Genomic DNA, 27144 nt, shown 5'->3' with positions numbered 1-27144 from the left:
GGATCCTTTTTATACAGATTAGAAAATTGACACCACAGAAGAGAAATGACTTCCAAAAGTCATGTAATAAGTTAGTAGCCAAGCCAAGAATGGAATTCTGGCCTTCTGACCCCAAGGCTAGGCATGGTTTTACTCTACCCGCATAGCCAGAAGGAAACTAGAGGGTTATAGGGAAACCCTGTCTCTGGGTGAGACCAGAACAAAAGCACCTTGTCTTTCCATACCAAGGTGATTCAGGGAATTGAAGGGAGGGAATGCTAAAAAAAAAAATTAAAAAAAAAAAAAAGGCTTCCTGTTCAAATAGAGATCAGACTGTATTTTTCCATGAAGTCCTTCTATCTCTGAGAGTTTAGCATTCCATGCTTTGGTGATTCTAGGTAAACAACTCTATATCTGCTAGCTACTTTAGTGAGAGGTTTGGTGGGACAGAGGTCGAACTTGTTTTGCCTCAGACGAATTTTGGAAAATCATCTGATTTCTTGCCACTCCTTTGGCCATTATTACAGATAACAGAGAGCTGGTTGTCTGTGTTTAGACATGTTTTTAATTGACCATCATTGGACCTCATTTGGTGTTTGTTCCCTTTCTTTCTGATGTTTTACAGAAAGAGAAGAACCTGTCATTAGAAGAGAAAATTACAGTACTGCAGCAGGAGAATGAGGATCTTCAGGTTCGGGGATGGAACCACCAACGGGTGTCAAGGTAACCACATCCCTACCTCTGAATTCTCATCTTCCCTTTCTAAGCAACAACTTCATAGGAGTGAGAGTCATGCAAATGGGGTGATGTGGTCAAGGAGGCATTTCCAGTGGCTAAGCCTCACAATGGAGCATCTCACCTTTCTCAGCCCACCTGTGCTTTGCCATTCAGTGCTATGGACTTGTCTTCTTGATCCTGGCTTTGCCAAAGACTCTATGTGTGACCCTAGATCCTAGACAAGTCATCTCCCCGCCTAGGGTCCAGTTTTTCCCATTTCTAAAAGTGTCGGGGGTTAAATTAGATAATTTCTAAGGCCCCTTCACCTCTGACATTCTATGAGTCTGTGAGTGAGCGGAACTTTATCCTGGACACTGGCAGGGTGTGGGGTGGGGGTGGGGGACGGTGTTAAGGGGGAAGGTGGACAGAATCCAGAGGAAGGAGAAGGTATATAAATGTGTTTTAGAGGACATTGGTAAGAAAGCTCTAAGAACACCCTACAAAGAAGTACATAAACTACATAGCTCCATGCTGAAACATCATTGGAGTAGACAGGGTCAATTAGGGAAGGTTTCCTTGGAGAAGAGGACTTTAGAAATTGAGGTAGTTTTTGTTTTTTGTTTGTTTTGCTTAAAGCAAAGAAGCTTGTATTGTTTTGTTTTTTTCAGTTCCAAATGCTTTCTTCCCCTCCCCTCCCCCATCTTTTGAGAAGGCAAGCCCATTTGTATGTATCACACAAACAAATTTCCAGATTTGTCATATTAAAAAAGAAAAAAAGGAAGAAAGAAGAAAAAAATATCCTTAAATCTCTATCTGGAGGTGAATAGCATTTTTCATCATGAGTCCTTTGGAATTGTGTTGATCAGAGTTACTAAATATTCCACAATGGATTATCCTTACAATACTGGTGTTACTAAATAGATTGTTCTCCTAGTTCTGCTCATTTACATCAGTTCATATAGGTTTTCCCAGGTTTTTCTGAAATCATGCCCTCCATTATTTCTCACATCACAATAGTATTCTGTCACATTCACATACTATAAGTTGTTCAGTCAGGAAATTGAGGTGATTTTTTTAATGGGTGGGGGGGTGGGGGCAAGGAAATGAGGGATTGGCTGAGAGAGTTAAGAGTCCTTTTCCTGTGTCCTGGGTTGCCTTTACCCAAAGGTGACGGCCAGCTTCCACTATTCAAACAGGGCAACTTGCAGCAGGACACAGATCCCAATGTTTGACCCTGGGGTCTGTGTCCTACAGGCAGCTTTCAGAGGACCTTTTTCTTGTCCGTGAGGCCCTGGAGAAAGAGTCACAGCTTCGTCAACAGATCCAACAGGAGAAAGAAGAGCTGTTATATCGGCTTGTCACCAGCGATTCCCCAGCAGCCTTTCCACTGACTTCTGCTAAAGTGTCCTACCTTGCCACATAGCCTGAGAACTCCAGCTGTGAGGATGTTGAAGGAGGGCCAGTGGGCAGAAGAAAGGGAATAATCAGGAAGACCTCCCTTCTCCAGGCCATTGGCTCTGCTAGCTGCTGCCATGGGCTGTTCTCTGCCATTACAGGCAGCCCAGGGATTTCCCCCGAAGCCAGACTCAACCTTTCCTGATGGACAGTAGGAGGCAGGATGGGGAGCTTTTCTTTAGAGGCAGCTTGTGTAGGGAAAGCGTGCTGAGCTGACTCCTGGGTTCCTGTCCTGGCTCAGCCCCAGACTGAAAGCAGGTGGCTGCCCTTCTCTTAGTCTCAGGTTTCTACTCGGTAAAGCAAAAGGCTTAGACAGAGGATGTGCGTTCACTGTTCTCCTTGTGGCATCTACAAGTTCAGGGTGAGGAGGGGGCTGGGTCTTTTTTTCTGATCCTTGGAGGTTAAAGGCCACCTATTGTCTTTGCTCTTTGCCCTCAGAAGCAGGTGTGCCCTGTCTTCTTTCTCCTGTCAAAGTTCCCCTTCCCCCGGGGGAAACAGAGGAACAAAATGAAGGAAGGTAGTAGGGTGAACTGGCCTCCTGAATCTCAGAGGCTAGACCCATTATAGAGCAAGGCCATTGTTTAGGGCTCAGGGCACTGTTGTTCCTTCCCTCCCCATGGGGCAGGGTCCTCAGCAGTCCCCATTATTGGCTTGTAGCCCCGAGGGTCTGGTCATACCCAGCATATATTGACACCACGTCCTCCACCTCAACTTCTCTTTCCCAGCCATTTAGGGGTGATACTGAGGCAGTGTACTACCCTCCCGCTCATAGATGATTTCTCTTTGTCTGGATACCCAAAAATGATGCAGAACCCCCTGGATTAGGGAAATCCTCCTGCCAAGCTCCTTGATCTTCAGTCATCCAACTACCCTTCCTTAATCCTCCTCAGCTGAATTGATACAGGTCCAAAAAGCAAGACTGGGGCCACAGGTGTGAGAGAAAGTAAAGGAGACACAACCTCTTTGCTGGCCCACCCCCTCCCCTACTTCTACCTTGCCCCTTCCTGGGCCTCCTACTGTAGCCTGGGCTCCTGCTTTCTCCATGCTCCAATCAGGGCTCAGTTACTGGGAAAGATGAAACACCAGGCTGTCTCTTGCAGGTTAGCACTTTCTTGGCAGCTGGAGATTTCTTTTCTTTCAAAGCTGAGGAAAACTGGGACCTACTCTCCTGGTGCTCCTCTTCTTCCCTCCTCCTCTTCCTTTTTGACTTGCCTGCCTTTCCAAGTCTATAAAGTTGAGAGCATCTAGCACTCTCTCTGCCATTCACTCACTATGTGACTTTGGGCAGACAAAATCAGAGCTAAAGGTGGAGGGGGCTCAAGAACAGGAAAGGGCCTGCCCAATGTTGAACAGGGAGTGAGTGGCTGTGTTGGGAAATAGAACCCAAGTCTCCTGCCTCTCAGTGCTCTTTGACTACATTGGCCCCTTGGGGCTCATTTTCCCTATCTCTAAAAGGAAGGGATTGGACTAGATCTCTAAGGTCCCTTTTAGCTCAAATTCTGTGATTTTATATAATCCTTTGACTAGATGACCTCTCGGGACCCTTCCACATCTAACCTCCTTGGAGGTCTATAATTCTGCAATCCACTCCTCTATGGACCTACAGTGTTACCCAGACTATATCTGGGTCCTAGAGGGAAGATGAGAACACTCAAGCACTTTGCAAGGGGAATACCTTGGAAAGGGGCCACGGTTGTGAACCATGGCCCCAGATCTTGATATGAATCCTGCACTTCCCTTCAGGTAGTACTCTCATGTGTATGAATGGTGTGTGTATGTGTGTGTGAAAGGTGTGTTATGCATGCAGGCGAATCAGTGCGTGTAGGACAGGCTACAGTGAGCCACTGATGAAAGGTTTTGAAAAAAAAACAAATAAAAATTTTTGAAATAAGAAAGATTGTGCAGCATCTTTATTTGGCCTCCATCTTTATCTTGGGGGTGGGGTGGGCAGGAGTAGAATGAGGGTAGCCAACTACTACAGGGTCAGGTTGAATGGTGAGGGCTCAGCTCCTGAGCTTCATTCCCACAAGATTTGTTGAGGCCTTGAGGGGATTGGATATTTGCCAGCCTGGGAGCACTAATGGAGGGGGAGGAGAATTGATGGTCCCAGTTAGAAGAGGAGGTTGGGGGCTGGGACTTAGGGACTGAGGCAGGGTTTGGAGGGACTGGGGGTTGGAGACTGGGTCTAGTGGCTAGAGTAAAGATTACCTACAGCAAGCTTAGGGGAAAGGAAATTGGAGACCACACTATGGGAGGAAAGGCAATCCATCCTCTGAATACAGGAGTAGTTGAATGTGGCGGCCTACATTGGTATATATCTCTCACTCTCCAGGTGCCCTGAGGTCAGGGCCATTCAGTGAAATAGGGAGTTTAATGGTCACCAGCCTTGTCTGCTGAAACCAGAATCTGTGAGGGCTGGAGAATTCGAATTCGGGTGCTGGCTGTCGAGGTCCCCTGAAGGTTTGTGGCTCAGCAGGTATAGATGCCTTGGTCCTTGGCTCGGGCCTCCTCTGCATAGAAGACACTCTCCCGTTCTTGCTGTACCTGACCAGCTCTGCACACCACAGTAGAGCATTCACTGACCAAGGGTGGCCGACCCTCCTGTGGCAGGGGAGAGGGTATAGAATAGCATCAGTCAAAAACTCTTCCTGGGGCAGCTAGGTGGTGCAGTGGATAGAGCACTGGCCCTAGAATCCGGAGGACCTGAGTTCAAGTCCAGCCTCAGACACTTGACACTTACTAGCTGTGTGACCCTGGGCAAGTCACTTAACCCCAATTGCCTCACAAAAAACAAAAAACAAAACCCTTCACACCTCCAACACCATCCCCAACAGCTGCCTTTAGCTCTAGCCCTTTCATCTCCAGGGGCCTTCTGACATCCTTAATGTCACACTGGATCCTTGATTTCTAGTCCTTGTCCTGGTCCTGGTTCTGTTGGTACCTGACCATGCAACCTTGGGAAATGGAGGTTTAAAAATTTTAATATCATCCCTACTTCTAGAGGGCTATTTTGAGATTAAGGATATGAACGTTCTGGTCAAAGTTGAAGGCTCTACTAGTGAAACCTAGGTGGTAGAGTGGATAGAACTCAGGGTCTGGTCAGGAAGACCTGAGTTCAAATCTAGCCTCAGACACTTAGTAGCTGTGTAACCCTGGGCAAGTCACTTAACCCTGTTTGCCTCCATTTCCTCATCTGTAAAATGGGCTGGAGAAGGAAATGGCAAACCACTCTTGCCAAGAAAACTCCAAATAGAATCATGAAATGTCAGACACGACTGAAACATTTGAACAACAATGAAAATCAAAACTTTGCAAATATGCTGAGCCTCTCTTAAGTTTGAGTAGGAGGAGTCAACAGGGGACAAGGGAAGAATGGGAAGAAATGGGTCTGGAGGTAGAAATTGGAACCCAGGTCTTCCTGACTTTAAGTCCTGCATCATGCTGCTTCTATAGCTAGAATCAGAGTAGTAATCCCATTTTTTTCATCTGCTTTCCAGTTTGTGCTTTTCATAGCTGGTCTCGTCTTTGAAGGTCAATGGTCTCCTAACTAGTTTTCTGGCCTCTTAGCCTCTGGTCCATAATGCTTAGATCTGAACACATCCCTTCTCTGTTCAAAAATCTCCATCGACTCCTCATTGCCCACAGGATAGAATACAAACTCCTCAGCCTGGAATATGAGGTTCTCCATCATACCTCAGGCTCCACCCCAGGTTTCCAAACTTGCCCCCAGTATTCTCCCTACATGGTTCTTCTATTTGAGTCATCTCTTCGGTGTCTTCCACATAACTCTCTTATGGCTTATTGCCACCTTCCTGCCTTTGCTCAGGTTGCCTGATTTATTTCTCCTTTGCTTGTCCAAATCTTTTCCAGACCCAGATTAAGCCCTTCCCTCTCTAGGCAACTCTCCCTGAACTCTCCAGTCTACTCTGATATCTCTTCTCCCTCTTTCTGATTACCGATAACATTCCTAGTTAGTAACACTAGGTTACTCTCCTTGTCCCTGTCCCCCTCTGTCCTCCTTTTCTTTCCCTCCATCCCCTTTGCTCCATCCTGCCACTTTTCTCGCTACCTTCTACCTCTCTTTATCCCTCCCCTCTCTCCCCACTTTCCTTTTTCCCCTTTTCTCCCTCTCTCCCATCCCCCTCTCTTCCTTTCTCTTACATGTGTTAGCTCTGTTTCCTTAGCTAGAAAGTAAGCTTCTCTCCCTCTCTCCTCTTTTCCTTTCCCCTCCCATTCTCTCTTATGGGTGTTAGATATATTTCCTCAGCTAACAAGTTAGCTTCTCTCTCCTCACGTCTTTCTCTTTCCCCCTCCCCTCCTCTTGCTTATGTATGTTAGCTATATTTCTTCTGCTGGAGAGAGTAACCTCTCTCCCTCTCTCCTCCTCTCTTATGAGGACAGAGAGTGTATTTTCCCCCATGCTATAAGTACATAACAGGTGTTCAGTAAACACTTGTTGAATAGCTAATTTCTTCCTCAGAGCACCCCTCTGAGATAGCTAGGGCAGGCAATATTATCCCCATTTCCCAGATGAGGAAACTGGGGTTCAGTGTAGAGAAGATCATGCTGTGAATTAGCAGCTGTAATCCATGTCCCCTAGCAAACCCCTGCTGCGTCTCTTGACCTCCTTGCTCAGATCTCATACTGCCTACTCCATCTTCATCACCATGTTGAATGCCACAAAGCTTCCACCCAGGCTTCCCTGTCTTCCCTGACTTCTGAGTATTGCCCCTTTGCATTCTTCCACTTACCAGCTGCCCTGGATACCCGCAAGTGAAGTCCACAGTGATCTCAGGTTCTCCCAGAGCAGTGCAGGTCACATTGAAATTTTCTCCCAAGAAAACAGAGGTTGCTGAGGCTTTGATGGTGGGTCTTGGAGAGGATGATGGGTCTGCAGGTGGCAGCAGAGGGGAGAAAGGGAATCTATGTTGTTCAAGTCTTAGTTCTAGGCATACAATGAACACAATGTGGTTGACTGACAAAGACGGATGGACAGGTAGGGCTGAGAATCCAACAGACTGGCAGGTATCCATGTGTGAGGACATTAAAGAGAATCAAGACTTCCATGTAGATGAGTAGAGGAAAGGGATCCAGGTATTTGGGAAGGTCTAGAGACAGGGAGTTGGACTAGATGACCTCTGGAGCTTCCTCTCTAACTCCAGTTTTCAAGAACTTCCCTCTCTGTGCCTTATCCCCAGGAGAGGACAGTTATGTGTAGTGGGCTTGGAGTCAGGACCCCTCAGTTCAAGTCTTAGCTTTTACCACTGTGTGATCACGTAAAGCTACTTCACCTCTCAATGCCTCAGAGATCCCCACACTATCTCCCTCACAGGGTCATGATGAGCAAAGTACTGTGGCGATTGTAAAATGCCACTAAAATGGAAGCGGCTATTATTATTCAGCCTGGCTACCTAGCCGGTTGTTTTCAGTTAGACCCTTGCAAGTTTCAGATCAGGCTCCCTGAGCAGCTGCTGTGGGACCTCTTTAGAAGCTAGAATAGCAAGCTATTTCAGCTGCCAGTTCAGTGAGCCTAGCCTTCTGTTACTGCCAACACGTCCCAAGCTTCCTCTTTGATTCCTGACTCTACACTTAATTCCTGGATTCCTTCCCCTTCTGACCTTTCCTGTGCTCTAGCCCTCCCCTAGCTTACAGCCTGTCACTGCCATCTCCCTCCCCTCCACCCCAGGGCTTAGGGCTCCATCAGGGCTCCCTCACAGCTTGAAGTCTGGAACCCTCTTCCTCTATGCCTTCCTTGCGGGATCCCCAATTGTAGCGATCATCAGTCCAGGACAACACCATACTCTCAGTCTTTGTCCTCGGAGAGTACGATAAAAGTGGCTTTGAGAATGACACAGCTACAAATTATTTGCAGTTTAGATAGCACTAGGCACAGAGAATAGACATGGAGACCAGTTTTGTCCAGACCAGGAAAGCCATCTGATTGATACCTCTGAATCTAATTTCCTGTATTCTTCATCCTAAAGCCTCAAAGTTGGCAAAAACCTGAACAGGAATATCCTTTACTACATCTCAGAGGAGCTGTTCATCTGGTCTCTGCTTAAAGACCTCCAGTGACGGGGAACTCACTACCTTATATGATAGCTCATTCTATTCTTGGTTCTGATAGGAAAATTTTTCTTATAGTGATCTGAAATCTCCTTCCAATAATCGATACTCATTGTTCCAATTCTACCCTCTGGAGACATGCAAAATACTTGCTATCATCACAACCTGCCAAAGACTTCCCCAATCATAATATCTAGCATTTATAAAGTACGTTAAGGTTGCAAAGCATCATACATGTATTAACTCATTTGATCCTTAAGATAACCATATAAGGTGTGTGCTTTTATTATCCCCATTTTACATGTGAGAACAGTCTGAGAGAAATTAAGTGACTTGCCCTTGGTCCCATAACTAGTAAGTGTCTGAGGAAGGATTTGAATTCTGGACTTCCTGACCCCAAGTTCTGAGTTCTATCTACTGTACCCAACTACCCCCAAGTTAACGCAACCATTTCTTCCAACCTATCTTCTTATGATGTAGTTTCAAGGTGTCCTCCAACCTGGTTACCCTCCTCTGAATGTGTTCTGTCTTGTCAGTTTCTCTCAAAATGTAGAGCCCTAAAGGGATACAATACTTCAGTAATAGAGTGCTTGACTCAGACTCAGGAAGACCAGTGTTCAAATCCTACCTCCAATACTTAAAAACCCTGTGACTTGGGGCAGGTCATTTAACCCCACTGGGTCTCAGTTCCTCATTTGTAAAATTAGAGATTGGACTCGATGACCTCTAAGGTCTCTAGCTCCCATACTATCTGAGCAGAAGGAATTATCATCCATCTTACACAAGATGTGATGTTTCTATTTTTCATCTGTCTAATGAAGGGGCTGGATTAGATGACTTCTAAAGTCCCTTCCAGCTCTGAATCCATGATCCCATTAAGACCACCCAAGATCACATGTGATACAGCTGCAAATCATGGAATGCCACGATCTCAAAATTTTGGATAACCAAAAGGCAATGGGAAGAGGCAATGTGGGCATACTACAGTGTCACCAACAGTGAACTGTGGGTGAGGAATACGTCGCACCAGGGAAAGACCAATAGACCTAGATTCAGAGAACCTGGGTTCAAATCCCACCTCTGCCACTTACTAGCTGTGTAAGTCATCAGGCCAGTCATTTGATTACTATGAGCCCCAATTTGCTCATTTATAAAGTGTGAGATCCTGTAAAGTTCTGTAAAATCAGACACCATTACAGCTCTTGATCTATACTCCTACAAGTGGGGTAAAATATATTGCAAATATTACCAGTATATTACAATGTTACCAATATATTGCACACTTGGTAAACTATTACCAAATATATTGCGAAATAAGGAGAAAAAAGATAGACCTTTTGAGTTTGGGGAATGAATGAGAAAAATTGGGCAACCCAAGGGCTATATTGACATCCTTGAGATATCAAAAGGATCAGAAAAAGCTTCTGGTGTGCTGAGTTTGAATCTGGCCTCAGACACTGTGTAACCCTGGGCAAGTCACTGAATCTCTGTTCCTCTCATTTACCTGGACTGTAAAATGGGGATAATAATATCACCTTATCTCCCAGAGTTGTTGTGAGGATCAAATGAGACAATAATTGTAATCTTAGCACATGTTATTGTTGAATCATTTTGCAGTTGTTTCTGACTGTGACCCCATTTGGGGTTTTATTAGCAAAGATACTAGAGTGGTAAGCGCTATATAAGTTGATAGAAATAATTATAGTAACCAATATCTTGGGGAGATTCAGAGCTCTCTCCTTCTCCCAAAGTCCTGATTTTAAGGTCAGTCTCTTGAAGGACATGACTGATAATGAGATTGAATTTATACTCCTGATCTTGGTCAGACCCCCACCCAAATTTACAAGGAATTTAATCTAAGGTGGGGAAGCCCATTGTGTTCAGATCCTTTTGTCCAGATAGCCCAAGGCTGGGAGTGGTCTGAGTATAGAGAGAGTTTCTCTGTCCAAAGGGTGACATGATGTCACTCTCAGCTCCTCATTGAACACCTGCTCTTCAAAGGGTATATAAACTGTGAGCCCACCACTATGATTGTCTTTGGTTTAAAAGAAATGGCCAAATGACCATCCCTTTATGTTGTCTTATTAATAAAATAGTTAAATTACTCAGAAACTATGTCTCAAATATTTTTAATCATCACAAAATGTTAGCCATTATTATCATCATCATCATCATCATCATCATGGATTGACAGAAGGACACGGATGAGAATTATACAGGAAGAAAATACGGAAGAGTTGTGATCTGTAGCCGTGAAGAAGACAAATCCATCTACGCAGAACATGGAACTTGGGAGTTAGAGATCTGAATTCAAATCCTGGCTCTGCCTCTTACCACCTCTGTGACCTTAAGCTAGTCACTTAATCTCTCTGGGCCTTAATTGTCTCATCTGTAAAGTGAATGAGTTTGGACTAAGACTAGGTGATATCAAAGGCCTCTTCCAACTCAGGCCCTAGACGTGGAGTCAGGAAAATCTAAGTACAAAGTAGGTGGTTAACAAATGCTCATTTTCTTCCCTCTTAATGACCCAGGCGTGATCATACTAGTTTTTTGGTTTCTATATCATATTCTTGACTTATATTGAAGCTTGCAGACTATTAAAAACTCCAAGTCTTTTTGACTTACAAATGCAAGTCTTTACATTGTTCCTATTCTGTTATCTTACTAGAAAAAGCCTGAAAATCCACTATGCCCAGCCTCTTCTTCTCCTAGGGTCCCTTAGCCTAGGATAAATCTTAAAGACAGAAAGAGTCATAAATATGTTGCCTTTCATTAGCATCAGCATCAGCATCATTTCCCAAGTTGTCTCTTAGTTCACTCTCCCTTGGGGCCCCCAAATCCTCTCTCCTTGCTAGTCCCAACCTTCTTTCTCAACTAAAACCTGTCCTTTCTGTGACTCTCCTCTTGTTTCCTTCATTCCAAAAGCCTGGGTCCTCTTTCCTTGGGGAGATAGAGAAGTCTCCTTCCTTTATACACAGATAGTTGACTGCCATAGTCATTTACTATGTGTGCAAATAGATATCAACATGCCATATAACCAGCATTTCCGAATACACTGAAAAAAATTCAGTTACAGATCACACTCACAAGTAGCCAGAACTGAGAAGTGGGGGCAGGGAGGAAGTATAGCTTAATTATACAACAATGTACATAATAATATACAGATTAATCATATAAAATTATACTCAGGAGATGAGCTATAAACATAGCTTGTGGATGGAGTGGATATCTCCTTTGACTCGAAGAAGGGCTTCACTGTACACAGGCCCTGAGCCTCATTTGCTGGCTCCCTCTTCTGCATGGCCAGCCTGGGGGGCATCCGGCAGATCTCTACCAAGTACATCCTGATCTATATCAGCTGTGAGTATGTGCACCAGAGGGTAAGGGGACAGGGCAGATCGTGTATGTGCAGCTGAAAAGTGGTGGGGAGTTGTTTTTCAGTCACATCTGATTCTTTGTGACCCTTCTTGGCAAAAATATTGGAGTGGTTTGCCATTTCCTTCTCTCGTTCATTTTACAGATGAGGAAACTAAGGGAAACAAGGTTAGGTGACTTGCCTAGGGTCATACATCTAGTAAGTTTTTGAGACCAGATTTGAACTCACAAAGAGGAGTGAGTCTTCCTGACTCCAGGTGCAGCACTCTAGTCACTGCACCACCTAGCTGCCTTAGAGTCTCACATGGAAGGAGCCAATCCACAAGAGGCTGTCCAGAGGACATGACAAGTGTTGAAACTTCATTAACTGTTAGGTCCGGGGATATGCTGGTAAATGTTTAACAAGCTTTCTGGGGAGGAAATGTATGCCAGACACACTTTTAGATTTAATCTGCATCATTAACATTTTCTCTATCATTTTCGTAAGTAGAAATAATCAACTCAACAGACCAAACCCTGAACTGTAGCATTTGCAGATTTCCTAGTGAAGTCCCCTGAGACAGAAATCTAACTTATTGAGCTGGGGTTAAAAAGTCCAAAACTGAGGCCCTGCTCTAATCTAGGCCCAGTGGTCAACCCTCCCTTCCTTAATCCATGGCTCTAACCAGCCCCCTTGCCAAGAGTTATCTTCCCCACCACTTTTCAGCCCCATACACGATCTGCCCTGTCCCCTTACCCTCTGGTGCACATACTCACAGCTGATATAGATCAGGATGTACTTGGTAGAGATCTGCCGGATGCCCCCCAGGCTGGCCATGCAGAAGAGGGAGCGAGCAAATGAGGCTCGGGGCCTGTGTATAGTGAAGCCCTTCTTCGAGTCAAAGGAGATATCCACTCCATCCACAGAGACCTCCTCAGGGGGGAACTCCCAGTGCAGCATAACCCGGGCCTCGGGGCTGGTCACCTGGCAGGGCAGCAGAGTTGGCTGGTCGGTCCGGAGCTGCACCACTCCGTAGTAGTCCTCAGTGAGGACGAAGAGCTCCTGTGGATCTACAGGTGGGAGGGTGGCAGGAGACAGAATTGGAAGACAACTGAGAAGTCTCAGGACACTCATCTCCAGCAAGGCTCTGCTGGCTTTACTGCTACCACCCGAGATCCTGGAAGATTCTCTTGGAGACATGACCCTACCTTCCCATTCTCTGTGCTCATCCTCAAGAGTGTGACTGCCTTGTATGTTACCTTTAAATAAGTGTGACTGCCTTGTATGTTACCTTTAAATAAAGTCAATAAATATTCACAGCAACATGGTGGAAAGAACGCTGGGCTATCAGAAACCCTGATATCTAGCTCCAGCCCTGCCACTTAACATCCCGTATGTCTCTGGACAAGTCATTTCCCCTCTGTAGGCTTCACATCTGTGAAGTGAGGAGACTGAACTTCCTGGCAGAGAAATGTAGACTAGCCATGCAGAACAGGACATAGATTTTAAGACAAAGTCAATGTGAGGATTTGTTTTGCTTGGATTTACTTATGTGTTGTAACAAATGCTTGTATTCTACTGGAAGCAGCTAGGTGATACAGCAGATAGTGTGCTGGACCTGAAACCAGAAAGATATGAGTTCAAATCAGCCTTAAACACTTACTAGTTGCGTGACCTTGGATTAGTCACTCAACTTCTCTATGACTCAGTTTCTTCATCTGTAAAATGGGGTTAGTAATAGCACCTACCTCCCAGAATTGTTGTGAGGATTAAAATGAGATAATACTCATAAAGTGTTTTGCAAACCTTACTGAGCTACATAAATGCTAGCTGTTGTTTCAAGGGCTTTTATTTTCTTTGGTGGTGGTAGGAGTAGAGTGATGGGGAGGAATGGGAGAGGTAATAATAATAATGCCAAAAAAGAGAGAAAGGGGCATCAATGAAACATTTTAAAAAAACACATAGAAGAGAGAAGAAAGAAGCTCTAAAGGGTACAGAGATTAGCAGTGTGTGTGGCCACTACTCTTTTAACATAGGGGTTTTGGTTTTTTGTTCTTAAGTAAGTTATGCATCATAGAGATCCATGGTATTGTATACACTTCACTTATCCTATTCATTGTATAAACAATGCATATGTTTGCTGATGGTTGTCAAGTTCATCATGACAAAAAAAAATTTGTAAGAAGTAAAGAACTGTCTATCCAAATATATTTATAGTACATTATTTATAACAACCCAAAATTTGGAACAAATGAAATGTCCAATGGTTGAACAAATCACAACATATAAGAGTAATGGGATATAGGAGTGTCATTAAAAATACAAATATGAAGAGGCAGCTAAGTGGCACAGTGGATCAGCTCCAGCCTTAGAGTCAGGAGGACCTGAGTTCAAATCTAGCTTCAGACACTTGACACTTACTAGCTGTGTGACCCTGGGCAAGTCACTTAACCCTGATTGCCTTACCAAAAAGGAAAAAAAAAATACAAATATGAAGAATGCAAAGAAAAGTGTAAAGGCACATAAAAATACAAAGTAAAAAAAAAAAGGACTTGAACAATGTCTGTGTTAACTAGAATTATTAAAAAAAACTATAGATATAAAGATTTAAATGAAAGGGACATGAAAGTAGTAATGGAGCAAGGATTGTTATTAATCTGCTAGAGTTTTTATTTTTAACTATAAGTACTTTTGAGGACATTGCGCATAAGAAATTGCGTAAAGCAAAGTATGATTACATTCAAGGCTGTGTCTAACTAGAAGTGGGTGAGGCACAGAGGGAGAGGGAGGGGTTTAAAGATGGACAACCTGAAGGTTGTATTCCTAGCCACAAAATATTAAGCCTAAAAGAAGGGATCAGCTATGGGGCATGGCCTCCATGGGGGATTTATGAAAGGTTCTGGACAAGAATCACATGGGAAGATAAGGCATAGATGACTTGTAATTTGCATAAATAAAGGCCAGAGCCCTATTGATAAGATCCAGATTCATCAAAGTATCAAATTACAATTAATTTTAAGTTTATGTTCATATGTGGGGATTGGTTATACCAAATTCATAATAATTTTTTTAACTAAAAAAATAAAGTGAGGGCCTTGGACTAACAGAACTCTAGGAGCAGCTCTGATATTCTGTGTTGTGTTCTAAGGCTCTTCCGGCTCTGACATTCTATATATGCCTTACATACCCATAAAGAAGACAAAGGTTCTGCCCATGTGGGCCTCAATGTCTCAACATTCACTATCCCGGCAATGCCGGGACCAGCAGCCATATTCTCCTGTATCTGCAATGGTTGAATTCATCACCAGCAGTTGGCCATACTGGGTAAAGTGCTTGATTCTGAAAAACAAACAAACAAACAACAAAACCTTGAAGGAAGGATTTAGGGAGCCCCATGAGGGCATGACCCAGCCTGTCCCCCAGTCCCTTTTCCCAGATATACGAGGGGCATAGTGCTAGCAGTTTTACCCATTACACCCTTGCAGGCACACCTCCCTAAGTGCAAAGCTAAGGGCTAGAGAACCAAGACCCAGTATCTTGGGCACAAAAGCAGACAGGCAGCAATCCACACCTTTTCCTCTGCAACGGAGCCAGAGAAAGAAAGCTATTTTGCCACTTAGGAGCTGCCTTACAGCCTGACCTCCTGGGGAGAGCCTGAATAGTTCAGAAGAAAAGTCTCTTTGCCCCCTGCCCCATGCCCAGTGCTGTACCTGAGCCGCCCCTCTCCTTCCTCTTCTAAATAAACCGGGAACCTCCATCGGGCAGACTTCCCCCGCATCGAAGCTCCAGGGCATTTCCTGCTGGAAGGCTCAGGGAATCACCCACTTTCTGGAATCGTCCCTTCCCCACCACCTGGATCAAGTTGGAAGGAGGCAAGGATGCCAGAGGCCCAGGGGTCTGGGCCTTCACTCGGGGTCTTGACTTTCTGGCTCTTGGTGCCTGTGGGACTTTTTGGCTGTCAAATTGTTTGGGCTTCTTGTGACCTAGAGCTTTAGTGGGCTTCGCCTCACTGGGGTCTGCTGGTTTAGTAATGTTCTTCTCCATGTCCTTGACAGTTCTGGTGGGCACTCGGCTTTTGCCTGAGACAGAGAGACACAGAGAGAGAAAAGAAGGAGAAGGAGGAGGAGGAGAAGGAGGAGGAGGAGGAAGAGAGGAAGAGGAGAAGGAGGAGAAGGACAAGAAGGAGAAAGAGGAGGAGGAAGAGAAGAAAGAGGAGAAGAAGGAGAAGAAGGAGAAGGAGAAGAAGGAAGAGGAGGAGGAGAAGAAAAAAGAAGAGGAGGAGGAGGAAGAAGAGGAGGAACAAAAACTTTTTGTTAGTTTTTAAACTTTTTTATATTTACCAAAATCTATTTTCTTCCCCTCTCACCTTCCTTACCCTTCACTAAGAAAAAACAAAAACAAAATCTTTGGAACAAATATGTCTAGTCAAGTGAAACAAATTTCTGCTTTGGTCTTTCTTGTCCAAAAGGAAATGTATGTCTCATTCTGTACCCTGGGTCCATTACCAAGAAAAGCAGGATTTTGATCATCATTATCAGAAGCAGAGATTGACTTCAAAATTACTTTCTTAAAATCCTTCCATTCTTCATAATATCTTTGGGATCAAAGAACTAAGAGCTGAAAGGAATGGTAAACCCTACCTAGGTCAATTCTCTCATTTTGCTGCTGGGGAAACTGAGGCCCAGAAAGGTTAAGGGACTTAACCAAAGTCACATAGGTAGCAGATTATTTGTTAGATCTTGAACTCACCACAATAACCCTTTCCTCTCTCTTGAAGCCTTCAACTTGGCCCAGACTACCACAGTATTCATTCCTCAGATTCTGTCCATTTTTTTTTCCCTCTGAGTTTCAGGTTACCTGCTTATAAAAGGTGGGGAGAAAGATTTTTGATTCCCCTCCACCTCTTTAGACATCTTCCCAAATTTCTTTTGTTGTTGTTGTTGTTGGTTTTTTTAGGCAATTGGGGTTAAGCGACTTGCCCAGGGTCACACAACTAGTAAGTGTCAAGTGTTTGGTTTGGTCTGAGGCAGATTTGAACTCAGGTCCTCCTGACTTCAGGGCTGGTGCTCTATCCACTGCACCACCCAGCTGCCCCTCCCAAATTTCCTGGTACCTATTTAGTTATTGTATTCCATGGATCTGGGCCTAGAAACATCTCTAACCTCTTCCTTTTTAGCTTCTGAAGGGAGGTAGATACAGGTCACTGTAAGAAAAGTAGCCTTTGAAGGTGGTACTGTTTTTCATGTTATATCTGCAGCATGTAGCATAGTGCCTTGCATATAGTAGGTGCTTAATATATGCTTGTTAGATTGGATTGGCTATCCTTTATTTACATGATGTTTTGGATCTTACAAAGCAGTTTATACTCATTATCTATTTTATTCCTCAGAACAAGTCAGCCTGCTGGAGGAAGCCAATGAGCGGTTCAGCATTCATTAATGAGTGATAGATAACACATAAATATTATTAAATCTGTAATACAGTTGAAGAAACTAAGGGTCAGATAAAGCACTTTATCCAAGATTGCATAAATAGTGAGGGTTATTGCCAGGATTCAAACTCTGGTCTTCTGACTCTAAATCCAGAGCTCTTTCCACCACAGAACAGTTATCACTCAGAGAAGGTAAAGAATGGTGCCCAGAAAACAAAGCATCCCAGAAAGGATTGGTCAGTAAGAGCAGCTTTGAAAGAGATTCTACTCTGAGGTATTCCACCAGAGGCTGTATTGGGATGTGGAAAAGGGGGTGTTAGTGAGATCCTTGACGCTTAAAGGACTGGAAGTTAAAAGATAATTATAAGCTGTTGCCCACATACTGTTATTCATGAGGTCCTACCTGGAGGATACTGCCTTCTTCCCTGCCCCCTGGCAGGTCTTACCTGGTAGTGCCAAGGGAGGGGCTGTCTAGGGATAATCACAGGGCAGATTACAGTCTCCAGCTGTCAGAAGGCAGTAAGCTGAGCTCCATTCAACACTGCTAGACTGGACCCAAGCAGCATTGTGGGGTAGATGGAGGTTGAATTTGGCACCCTCTTCACCCCTCATGCCTTCCATCTTTCTAACACCCATTCCTCTAGGATCCCCTATGTTTCTCTCCATCCTCTACCTCCATCCCTTCTCAGAAGCCATTATGTGGTTAGCATGTCTCCCCCTTGTCCCTTCTAATTAGGGAGAACCCAGGAGGTAACCTGGCAGAGCAAAGATTTAGAGTGGCTTGCATGGTAGCCATAACATGAAATTAGAATGAATTACTAGGCATGTGAACAAATCACTCAGATCCGACCAAAGACCAACACTCTTATTGGGAGAGCACAGAACACTGAACCCTTTCTAGGATAGCAATAATAATAAAGATAGCCCACATGTCGATAATGCTTCAAGGTATACAAAGTACTTTTCTGTCAACGAGCCTACAAAGTAGGTACTGCAAGGATTATCATACCTATTTTATTGATAAGGTAACTGAGGCTTAGCAAGGTTGATCATTTCTCCAAGGTCAAATAGCTAGTGAATGTCAGAGCTCGCTTTCCTAATTCCAAAGCCAAGATTCTTTACAACACACCACACCACACCCAGAGGCAAAAGGATAGACTTGATGACTCCCCAACATCTCTTTCTACACAAAGTCAGTGACGGAGTTTGGGCTCAGGCTTAAGAAACCCAAGGCTTACTCCCTGTTCGGGCCCCAGCGTTGATGGCTCTGTGCTCTGCCCTCAGAGAACCCACAAGATACCTGGTGGGGGGGAGGCAGAGGGGACTCTAGCCCAGTCATGTACTTTAGGGAAGGATAATGGGATGGGGTAGAGATGGGAAGGTGGAATAGACATATCCGTACCTGAGACCACACAGAAGAACAGGAGATAGGCCAAGAAGCAGATACCCCTGGGATTCATGGTAGGAGGGGGACAGTAGGAGCTGAGGTGCTGATGTGGCAAAAGCTGCCTTAGTCTGGAGAAAGATTCCCCACTCTCCCATTTCTGGCCTCTATGTAGGGGAAGGGGAGGGAAGTGGTGAAAGGCCTCCAGTGGCCAAGGGGGACCAGGGAGAGTGCCCCATTTCAAAGGCAAATCAAATCTTGACTCTGGGCCTTTCCCAACAAAATTTTCCTCTTTCGAAGGGGTCAGGTTCCTCCCACTAACATGAAAGAAGCTATTCAGAACCGGGCTTAAGAAAACAAGGTCACATAGCCAATGGAGGGAGGGGTGTTGTAAAGATGAAGAGGTAGAGATGGAAGGATGAGTGAGGGGATGCCCTCCAGAGGTGGGTGGTGGTATCCTTGGGATAAGCAACTGACCCAATCACATACAACACAGTTCCTGTATCCACGGACATATTTTGCATCTTCACCAAGGAGAAAGTATGGAGAAAGGCAGAATTAGCCCTAGAGTCATGGAATAGGGCTGGAAGTGATCTCAGAGCTAATCAGGTCCAATTCCTGCTTAAATCCCATGGAGCATCTGTTTCAGTGACAGGAACATCACTACCCCTTGAAGTTTTGTATCCTCAGAGCCTGGGATCACAGATACAGTGCTAAAAAGGAGCTCAGAAGACAATCAACACTCTTCATTTTACAGATGAAGAAACTGAGGCTGAGGGAAGTTAACTGACTTTCTAAAGTTCATAGAAGTGGTAAGTAACCAAAGTGAGATTTGAATCCAGGTCCTGTGACCCCAGATCCAATATACTTTCCACTAAACCACACTGCCTCTCCTACTTCACTTTTGGACAGCAATTAATACAAAATTATTCCTTACATTGAGCCAAAATCTGCCTCTCTCGAACTCCAGGTTCTTCCCCCATCTCCACTCCCATTGCTCCTGGCATTGTCCTCTGGGGCCAAACAGAACAAATCAATTCCCTGTTTCTCAGGATCACCCTTCACACAGTTGAAGACAGTTCTTAAGTCTTTTTTTTCTATTTTCTTTTCTTCTTAAGTCCTTTTTTTTCTCATTTTTTTTTCTTCTTAAGTCCTTTTGATCCCATCTGCAGGGTCGAGGAAGATGAGTTCAGGGAAGGTGCACAGGAAAGTTGGGAGGTAGGGTAGGAAAAAGACTCAAGGCAGCTATTTTCCACCATCTAAAAGTGGACATTACCATGGGGAGAAGTGAGGGTTATGATGCTCTCCCTTTTTGCTCAGTGGTCAGACCGTCCACCTAGACTGAATTCAGAGGAAGCTGAGGAGTGGAACAAAGTATTCACATGGCCACAGAACATCTGGTGGAGCAAATGGACCAAGTTTAACCATCAGTCTTATGTACCTCACCACTGGACTCCTGTAGCCTGACTCTGGATCTCAATTCTTGCTTGTCCTCTCACATAGAGATTAATAGATACTTGTTAATTAATTGACTGATATTGATTTAATTTTACTTGTTCTCCCAATACTGTTCCTGCCTCTGTTCCTTCAGCTCCATGACTCATCTCCTGATTAACAACTCTGACTTTTTTCAAAGGATTTTTCTAGCTCCTACCTACGTGAAAGCTCTCCAACTGTAGCCCTTCCTTTGTTCTTCCCAAACTAGAAAGCTTTGACTAGCTCCATGCAAACCCATTTCAGCCAAGGCCCACAATGTTCCTAGCCTAGAACTGCTACAAGTCTGATAATGAATGCTTGGACAAAGGTAGGGGCAGAAAGGATAGAAAGAAAGGGTGGAGAGGAGGCATTTCAAAAGGTGAAATAATAGGATTAGGTGACCAGTTGGATATGGGGAAAGACATTATAGAGAATAGGGTGAACTAAATATGGCCCAAAGATTCTGAGGCTATTTTGCCAGGAGAAGAAAAGATGTGAGACACAGCTCCCATCTTCAACTATCTGAAGAGCTGTCATGAGAAAGAGAAATTAGAATTGGATTTCCTAGCCCCAGAAGAGAAATAGCACGGTATCTGGGGTAAAAAAAAGCCCATCAAAATCAGAGGATTTTGAGCATATCACTTCTCTGGGTTCCAATTTTTCTCAGCTATAAAGTGAATATGATCTCTAAGGGTGTTTTAAGCTCTAAATCATCCAATCCTTTGAACCAGAAACAATACATAAAAGTTACTGAAACCAAGCTTTTCCCTGAAGACAATGTCTTTGTCACTTTCTCTGGTGCTAGTTGCTTCTCTCCCTACTCTCCACAAGACACAAGGCCAACTAGCATATTCCTAGCTACCTACTGACACTTCCAGATACTATCTTTGCCAAAACCATTCAGCAGTCTTTCCTCCTGTGGTCCACACCATCCAATTAGATCACCCTTTTGAATCCTTCTTGTTTTTGTCTATCAACCTCCAGGTCATTTCCATTCCTTGTTCGATGAAGTCATGACTCCCTATAATTGAAAAATCTTCCTGCTATCCCCTCATGCTATTGTCCTATATCTCTCAGCTTCCATTGATAAACTCCTGGAAAGAGTAGTGACACTCACTACCTCTTCTGTCCTCACCATTCATTCACTCCTCAACCCCTTTGCAATCTGGCTTTTTATGTAGCCCCTCTCTATTGAAATTCCTTTCTAAATAATTTCTCTCTTCTTTTATAGCAAAAGTATACTCATGTTGAAAAAATAGGCATTTAACCCATGGAGGAGACTGTCATCATTATACTGTACAATTTCCAAAAGGCAAATCACATCACTTTCCTTTCTTACTTTTCAAATCTATGCCCAGTTCCTTGTCCATCCAGTATCTAAGATATAAGTGCTAATGGATATATTCGTTGTGGTGTCTATCCAATTGTATAATTTAAGATATTCACCTACTAGATTTTTCCTGTGGATAGTTAAGCCAAACTCTTGAGTAAACATGAATCTCATTTAGGTGGCTCTGAAATGTTTTGGGGCTTGATGTAATGAGCTCAATGTCACTCGCAAAAAGGCATATCTGAAAGATCTTATAAGGAAATACCTCTTCCATTTGGACTCTCTGCAGGATAGCCTCTAAGATAGTGGCAAACACTTGAGAAACATTCATTCACTTTATATGTTGACCGATATGAAAGACCACAGAGATTTATTTTTGTCGTCATATCTTTCAATAAGCTTTGCATTATTGTAACATATATGAGAAAGATTCCTTGCTGGATCAGTCTTCAAAGCTGCAGTATGCTTTACTGAATCAAATATTGTTTTTTTTTTATAAACCATTACTACAACTTCTATTCTTTTATTCATGTGACAAAGAACATGAGATCTATAACTGAATATGTTTGCAAATGGCCCATTTCCTTCCCATACCATTACCAAGGGGAGCTTCAATGTATGTAGATTACTCTAGTAAAGTTTTGTTGAAATGAGAACAGAAGTAGACCAGCAGTTGTTGATACATTCTTAGCAGCCTTTTTTCAGTAATAATAAAGTCCATAGCATTTGGTTTTTTTCCTTCTTTCACATATTGTGAAAATCAATCCCTCAGTGTCTTTAAACTGTGTCACTCTAGGATGAATGTGTCTGAAGTTCTTCCCAATGATGATGGGGAGAACAGTTTTCTTCTTTTAGGGTCACAAATGAATTGCTGGCCGGCTCACCCTTATTTCCTTCATCACAACCTCTGGATCTTGAATTCCATACTTTAGTTACTTCTACATCATTACTTCCACTTGAGTTTGTATTTTTCTTCCCTTTGTACTTTTTTTTCCTTACGATAATCATATGAACTTAAAGTCATTGAGGTTTCATCAGAATCTGATGAGATGAATTTGTCCATGCTGTTTCATCAAAATATCCCAAGGGTAGAGGCTGGCTGGCTTCCCCCACCTTGTACTGTCTTGCTAGGTACTGCCAAGGGTACCTGGACCTTCCCAGGCAGAAGCTTGGCAGACCAGCCAGAGGCTGGCCTGGCCCTGGAGACACACTAACTGGACTTTGGTGTTGGGGGGGGGGAGGGTGCAGCAGAGGGCACAGCCTAGAAGCTGGGGTGGCTGGTGCCAGGACCTTCCCATTGGTGGTAATTCCTGGTGGTAGGGCTCAGGGAATGCTAGACATGGGACCTGACACTGCCATCTGCCCCCTCCCCCAGCTCCAGGTACTGCTGGGGCTGGGATGACTTGCAGCTGCTGGGGCAGGGTGGGCAGGATGTACTGCATCTGGGTGATACCCGGGCCCACCCACCCCTGCTTGCCTAGAGGGGTGGGCTGCAGGATGTCCAGGGGTGCAGGGCCATTGAGGCCATTGCCAGGCATGTCCCAATGTGGCTGCTGGGCCCCCACCCCCTCCACCACATGGGGAAGCTGAATAATCTCTTAACTAAATCCAACAGCCTCCTCTCACTCCATTATCCTTGGCCTTCATGTAGCAGTTGACCATAGAGTTGATTACCTCTTTCTCTTGGATATTCTCTCTTTCTTTGGTTTCTCATGTGCTTTGATCTGCTAGTTCTCCTCCTTTGTTCCACTCATTTTCAGTTTCCTCCCCTGGTTCATTCTCTTTCTCCTCTCCCCAAACCATGGTTGTTCCCCAAGGCTCTATCCATGGCCTTTTTTCTCCCTTGGTGAAAGAATTATGTGCACTTGAGTTCATATGAGGACCAGATTTACATATCCAATTTTAGTCTCTCCCCTAAACTCAGATTTTCAACTGCTAGTTCAACATCTACACCTAGATGTCCTTCTGGCACCTCAAATTAAACAAGTAAATCCCAAACTTATAGGATCATCAATTTGTAATTGAAATGAGGGTCCAACCCCCTCATTTTACAGATGAGGAAACTGAGGCACCTCTAGGGGAGTTATGTGCTTTACTCAGGGTCATACTGCTATTAAGTACCAGAGGCAGTATTTGAAGCCAGTCTTCCCGACAGAAATTTCAGTGACCTATCCACAACACTGTGATCTCTCTTAGATTGCCCTGCCCCTCTTCCCAACTTTCCTATTTCTACTGAAGGCACTACCATTCTCCAAGTCATCTAGGCCCAAAACCTCAGAGTCAGTTCTGACTCTTCCCTTTCCCCCTCCAATCATGTCCGATCACTTGCCAATTTCTACCTACGCAATGGCTCTGAAATTTGTCCCCTTATTGACATTCACTTTACTACCCACTAGTTCAGGTCCACATTACATCCCACCCGAAATAATCAAATAACCTAATTGGCTTTTCCATCTCCAGTGTCTTTTCTTTCATCCTTCACACAAAATGATCTTCCTGAGGTCTAATTATAGGTCTATGATTAGGTCTAATCATAATCCTCTTTCTGCCATCAACATTCATCAATTCCTCTTCCTGTTCAGTCCACACCGTCCAATTATATCACCTTGGTTAACTTTTTTTCCATATTAGTTATGTTGTAAAAGAAGACACAGACCAAAACAAAAACACACACATACTTCCAAAAGTGAAAAATAGTATGCTTCAATCTTCATTCAGACTCCACCATTTCTTTTTCTGGAGGTACATAGCATTTTTTATCATGAGTCCTTCAGACCTTTCTTGAATCATCGTAGTATTGAGAAGAGCTGAGTCATTCACAGCTGCTCACCATACAATATTGCTGTTCTATGTACACTGTTCTCCTGGTTCTGCTCACTTTTCACTTTGCACTTCACTGAGTCTTTCTTACTTTCCTTATCACCTTCCTCGACTCCGTTGGTGGGCTCTCTATTGCTTATAAGCTAAAATACAAACCTCTTAGTCTGACATCAGGGTGCTCCGCATTTTGTCTCCAATTTACCTTTCTAGCTTCACTTCATACTGTTGCCCTTCACATGCTATACATTTTGGTCATTGAATGCCACAAACAGAGGTCTGAACTTGGTAAGCAACAGCCTCTGAAAATTCTTTTTTTTTTTGGCGGAAATTGGGGTTAAATGACTTGCCCAGAGTCACACAGCTAGTATTACGTGTTTGAGTCCAGATTTGAACTCAAGTCCACCTGATTCCAGGGCCAGTGCTCCATGCACTGCTTCACCTAGCTGCCCCTCTGAAAATTCTTAAGCAGAAGACGTGACCAGATTGATATATAAGAAAAAACTAATCTTGCGACTGTATAAAGAATGAATCGACGGAGAGAAAATCTTAAAGGAGACTATTGCAATTATTTAGGCAGGTGGTAATAAAGGCCTATACTGGGGAGGGGTGAGTGAGAAGAGACTCAAATGATTTTGCTGAGATGAAATTGATGGGATCTGGTGTCAAACTGGATGTGAGAAATGAAGGTAAGGGTAAATTCAAGGATAACCACAAGGTGATGAACAAGACAGTAGTGCCACAGGCAGAAATGTTGAGGGAAACAATTGCGGAGTCAGAAGGAAGGGGAAGTTTTGGAAGAAAAAGAATGAGAGGTTGGCTTGGACGTGCTGAGTCTGAGGCATAGGTGGAACATCCAGGTGGAGAAGCCCTGTGGGTATTCAGGCCTGGAGCACTGAAAGGATGTTAAGACTGTTGTAGTTGCTCAATCCTGTCCAACTCTCTGTGACCCCATTTGGGTTTCGGTTTTGGTTTTCTTGGCAAAGATACTAGAGTGGTTTGCCATTTCTTTCTCCAACGCATTTTACAGATGAGGAAACTGAAACAAACAGGTTAAACAAACAGGTAAGTTAAAAACTTTCCCAAAGTCTCACAGCTAGTAAGTGTCCAAGACCAGATTTGAACTCATGAAGATGAGTCTTCCTGACTCCAGAGCCGGGACTCTATCCCGGGTGCCACCCTGCTGCCCTATATTTTAGAGGAAGTACTTGAAGTTTTGGAAGTGAATGAGATTGCCAAATAAGGAAAGTATAAAATGACAAGAGATGGACCATTGAGGAAGAGCTACAATAAAAAGTTGGAAAAGGGATTAGGAGCTAGTGAAGTAGACAGAAAAGAAATTGTAGTGAGGCCAAGGGACATGAGAGTGGTCAGTAATATAAAAATCTGTTGAGACCTCAAAAGATGGTGAGGAATGAAAAAAGACAATTGGATTTAGTGATTTGAAAGTCACTGGTAGGGCCAGCTAGACGGCAGAGGATAAAGCGCTGGCCCTGGAGTCAGGAGGACCTGAATTCAAGTAGGGCCTCAGACTCAGATACTTAGTAGCTCTTGTGACCCTGGGCAAGTCATTTAACCCCCATTGCCTAAACAAACAAACAAAAAAATCGCTTGTGACATTTGAGAAAGTAAACTCAGAAGCCTTGTTATTCCTTATTGACAATTCCTGAAACTTCCATCTACACAATGGTTGAGGAGAAAATAGTGGGGAAATGGAAGCATCAATTACATAACTTTCCCCAAGAAATTTAGTAGTGAAGGAGAAGAGAGAAATGGTATGGGAGCAAGCTTTTTTTTTTTTTGGTATTGGGAGATCAGAGAATGTTTCTAGGCAGATTGGAAAGAACCAACAGACCAGGAAAAATTAAAGACAAATGAGAAAGAGAAGAGATGGCTACTAGAAGAAGGAAGGATGGAATGGAATCAAGATGCAGGATTAGCCTTAGTGAGTTGTAGGACTATCCCTCCTGTGAGCAGAAAGTAGGAGGAGAGAGAGTGATGATGAAATGAAGGTTTGAAGAATAAATGCAGGGAACAGAGTGTTCTCAGATGGTCTCAATTTTACCAGTGAAGGAGGCTAGCTCATCTTCTGTAGGAGTAGGGCTTGGGGCGTGGTTGGTGATGAAAGAAAAGAACAAGAGATTTGGAACAATCACTGTTGGAAATGAGATAAAGACCTGACACAAAGGATTGTTGAGCAGCAGGGAGGACGTCCATGAGATAGAATGGAAATTATATACCATGAATCCATACTAGGTAAAATCAGTCTGATTTCATGACTCCCTCCAGCAACACTCAACAGCAGGTGAGCAGGGCTGGAGGTTAAGATATTATGTTTTCCGGTGATTAAGACGACAGTCAGTCAATATCAAACTCCCCAAGTTCAGGGCTCGGCACATATTAAGTGTTTAATAAATGTCTGTGGTTGCCTGTCCAAGGATAACTGGGGGATGGGACACAGAGGAAAGTACTAATCCAGGTACTAAAGTTATTGAAACAATTGGCAGAATGAGCTAGTCAGTAAATAACAGCAAGGCGTGGACTGTGCATACCTTCAAAGAGGAAAAGGTCATTGCAGGGTTATAATGGGAAAAAAGTCTAGGAGAGTAGTAACGAGCAAGAATATTGCCTGCCCTTTCTCCAGACCCTGAGAGTTGGAGAAAAAATATCCAGTCATGGAGAGGCTTGCAAGGGATTTGTTGTCTTCAAAGAAGAGGCAAGTTTCCATTAAAGTAAAGAGGTAGAAGGAATATTGTTTAAAAATGCCAAGGATGTGGAAAAGTTTGTGGACACTAGATCAGGAATTCCATAGGAGCCTTGTTCCAGAGGAATAAAAAGCCAGTGGGTAAACTAGGATGAGTGTGGAGAATTTGTGAACTGGTATGTTTAGAATAGGTATGAGATTTGGGAAAAAGGCAATCTGGAGCACCATTTGCTTCTAAAGCAATGAGACTGGCTGAATGGGACTGGGAAGCTGGTTTAATGGGAAGGGTAGATTGCTATGGAATCTCTTTCAGTGGAGAATTTAGAGAATTCATCTGTCTCAAAGTTCCAAATGAAATTTGGAATGGTGGCATTTTGATGTGTGCTTCCATGAGCTTTCTACCCTAGGTTCTACCCTTTTGTTTTTGAAG

The 27144-nt window shown here is 43.8% G+C and overlaps 1 protein-coding gene and 1 long non-coding RNA gene across 3 annotated transcripts in view; one reads left to right on the top strand and one right to left on the bottom strand.

Moving 5' to 3' along the window:
- The window catches only part of CCDC69 (coiled-coil domain containing 69), a 35276-nt gene extending 31230 nt beyond the window's left edge, over nt 1–4046 (top strand). For both annotated transcript variants that reach the window (XM_020964261.2, XM_078150528.1), the window contains 2 exons: nt 605–702; nt 1951–4046. In XM_020964261.2, coding sequence (XP_020819920.1) covers nt 605–702; nt 1951–2119 — 267 coding nt within the window. In that variant the 3' untranslated portion in view covers nt 2120–4046. The remainder of the gene's footprint in view (nt 1–604; nt 703–1950) is intronic.
- An 8465-nt stretch (nt 4047–12511) lies between these two features.
- Nucleotides 12512–27144, bottom strand: part of LOC110192858 (uncharacterized) — a 33295-nt gene continuing 18662 nt past the window's right edge. The window contains exons 2-4 of the long non-coding RNA XR_013484874.1: nt 15283–15651; nt 14760–14911; nt 12512–12642 (exon numbers count right to left, since the gene is read on the bottom strand). This is a non-coding gene — a long non-coding RNA (uncharacterized LOC110192858). The remainder of the gene's footprint in view (nt 12643–14759; nt 14912–15282; nt 15652–27144) is intronic.

Source organism: Phascolarctos cinereus, unplaced genomic scaffold (assembly GCF_003287225.1).
Source record: "Phascolarctos cinereus isolate Bilbo 61053 unplaced genomic scaffold, phaCin_HiC Scaffold_2;HRSCAF=192, whole genome shotgun sequence".
Taxonomy (NCBI): domain Eukaryota; kingdom Metazoa; phylum Chordata; class Mammalia; order Diprotodontia; family Phascolarctidae; genus Phascolarctos; species Phascolarctos cinereus.
Note: the sequence above shows the minus strand (reverse complement) of the source record. Positions and strands in the feature narration are given on the sequence as shown.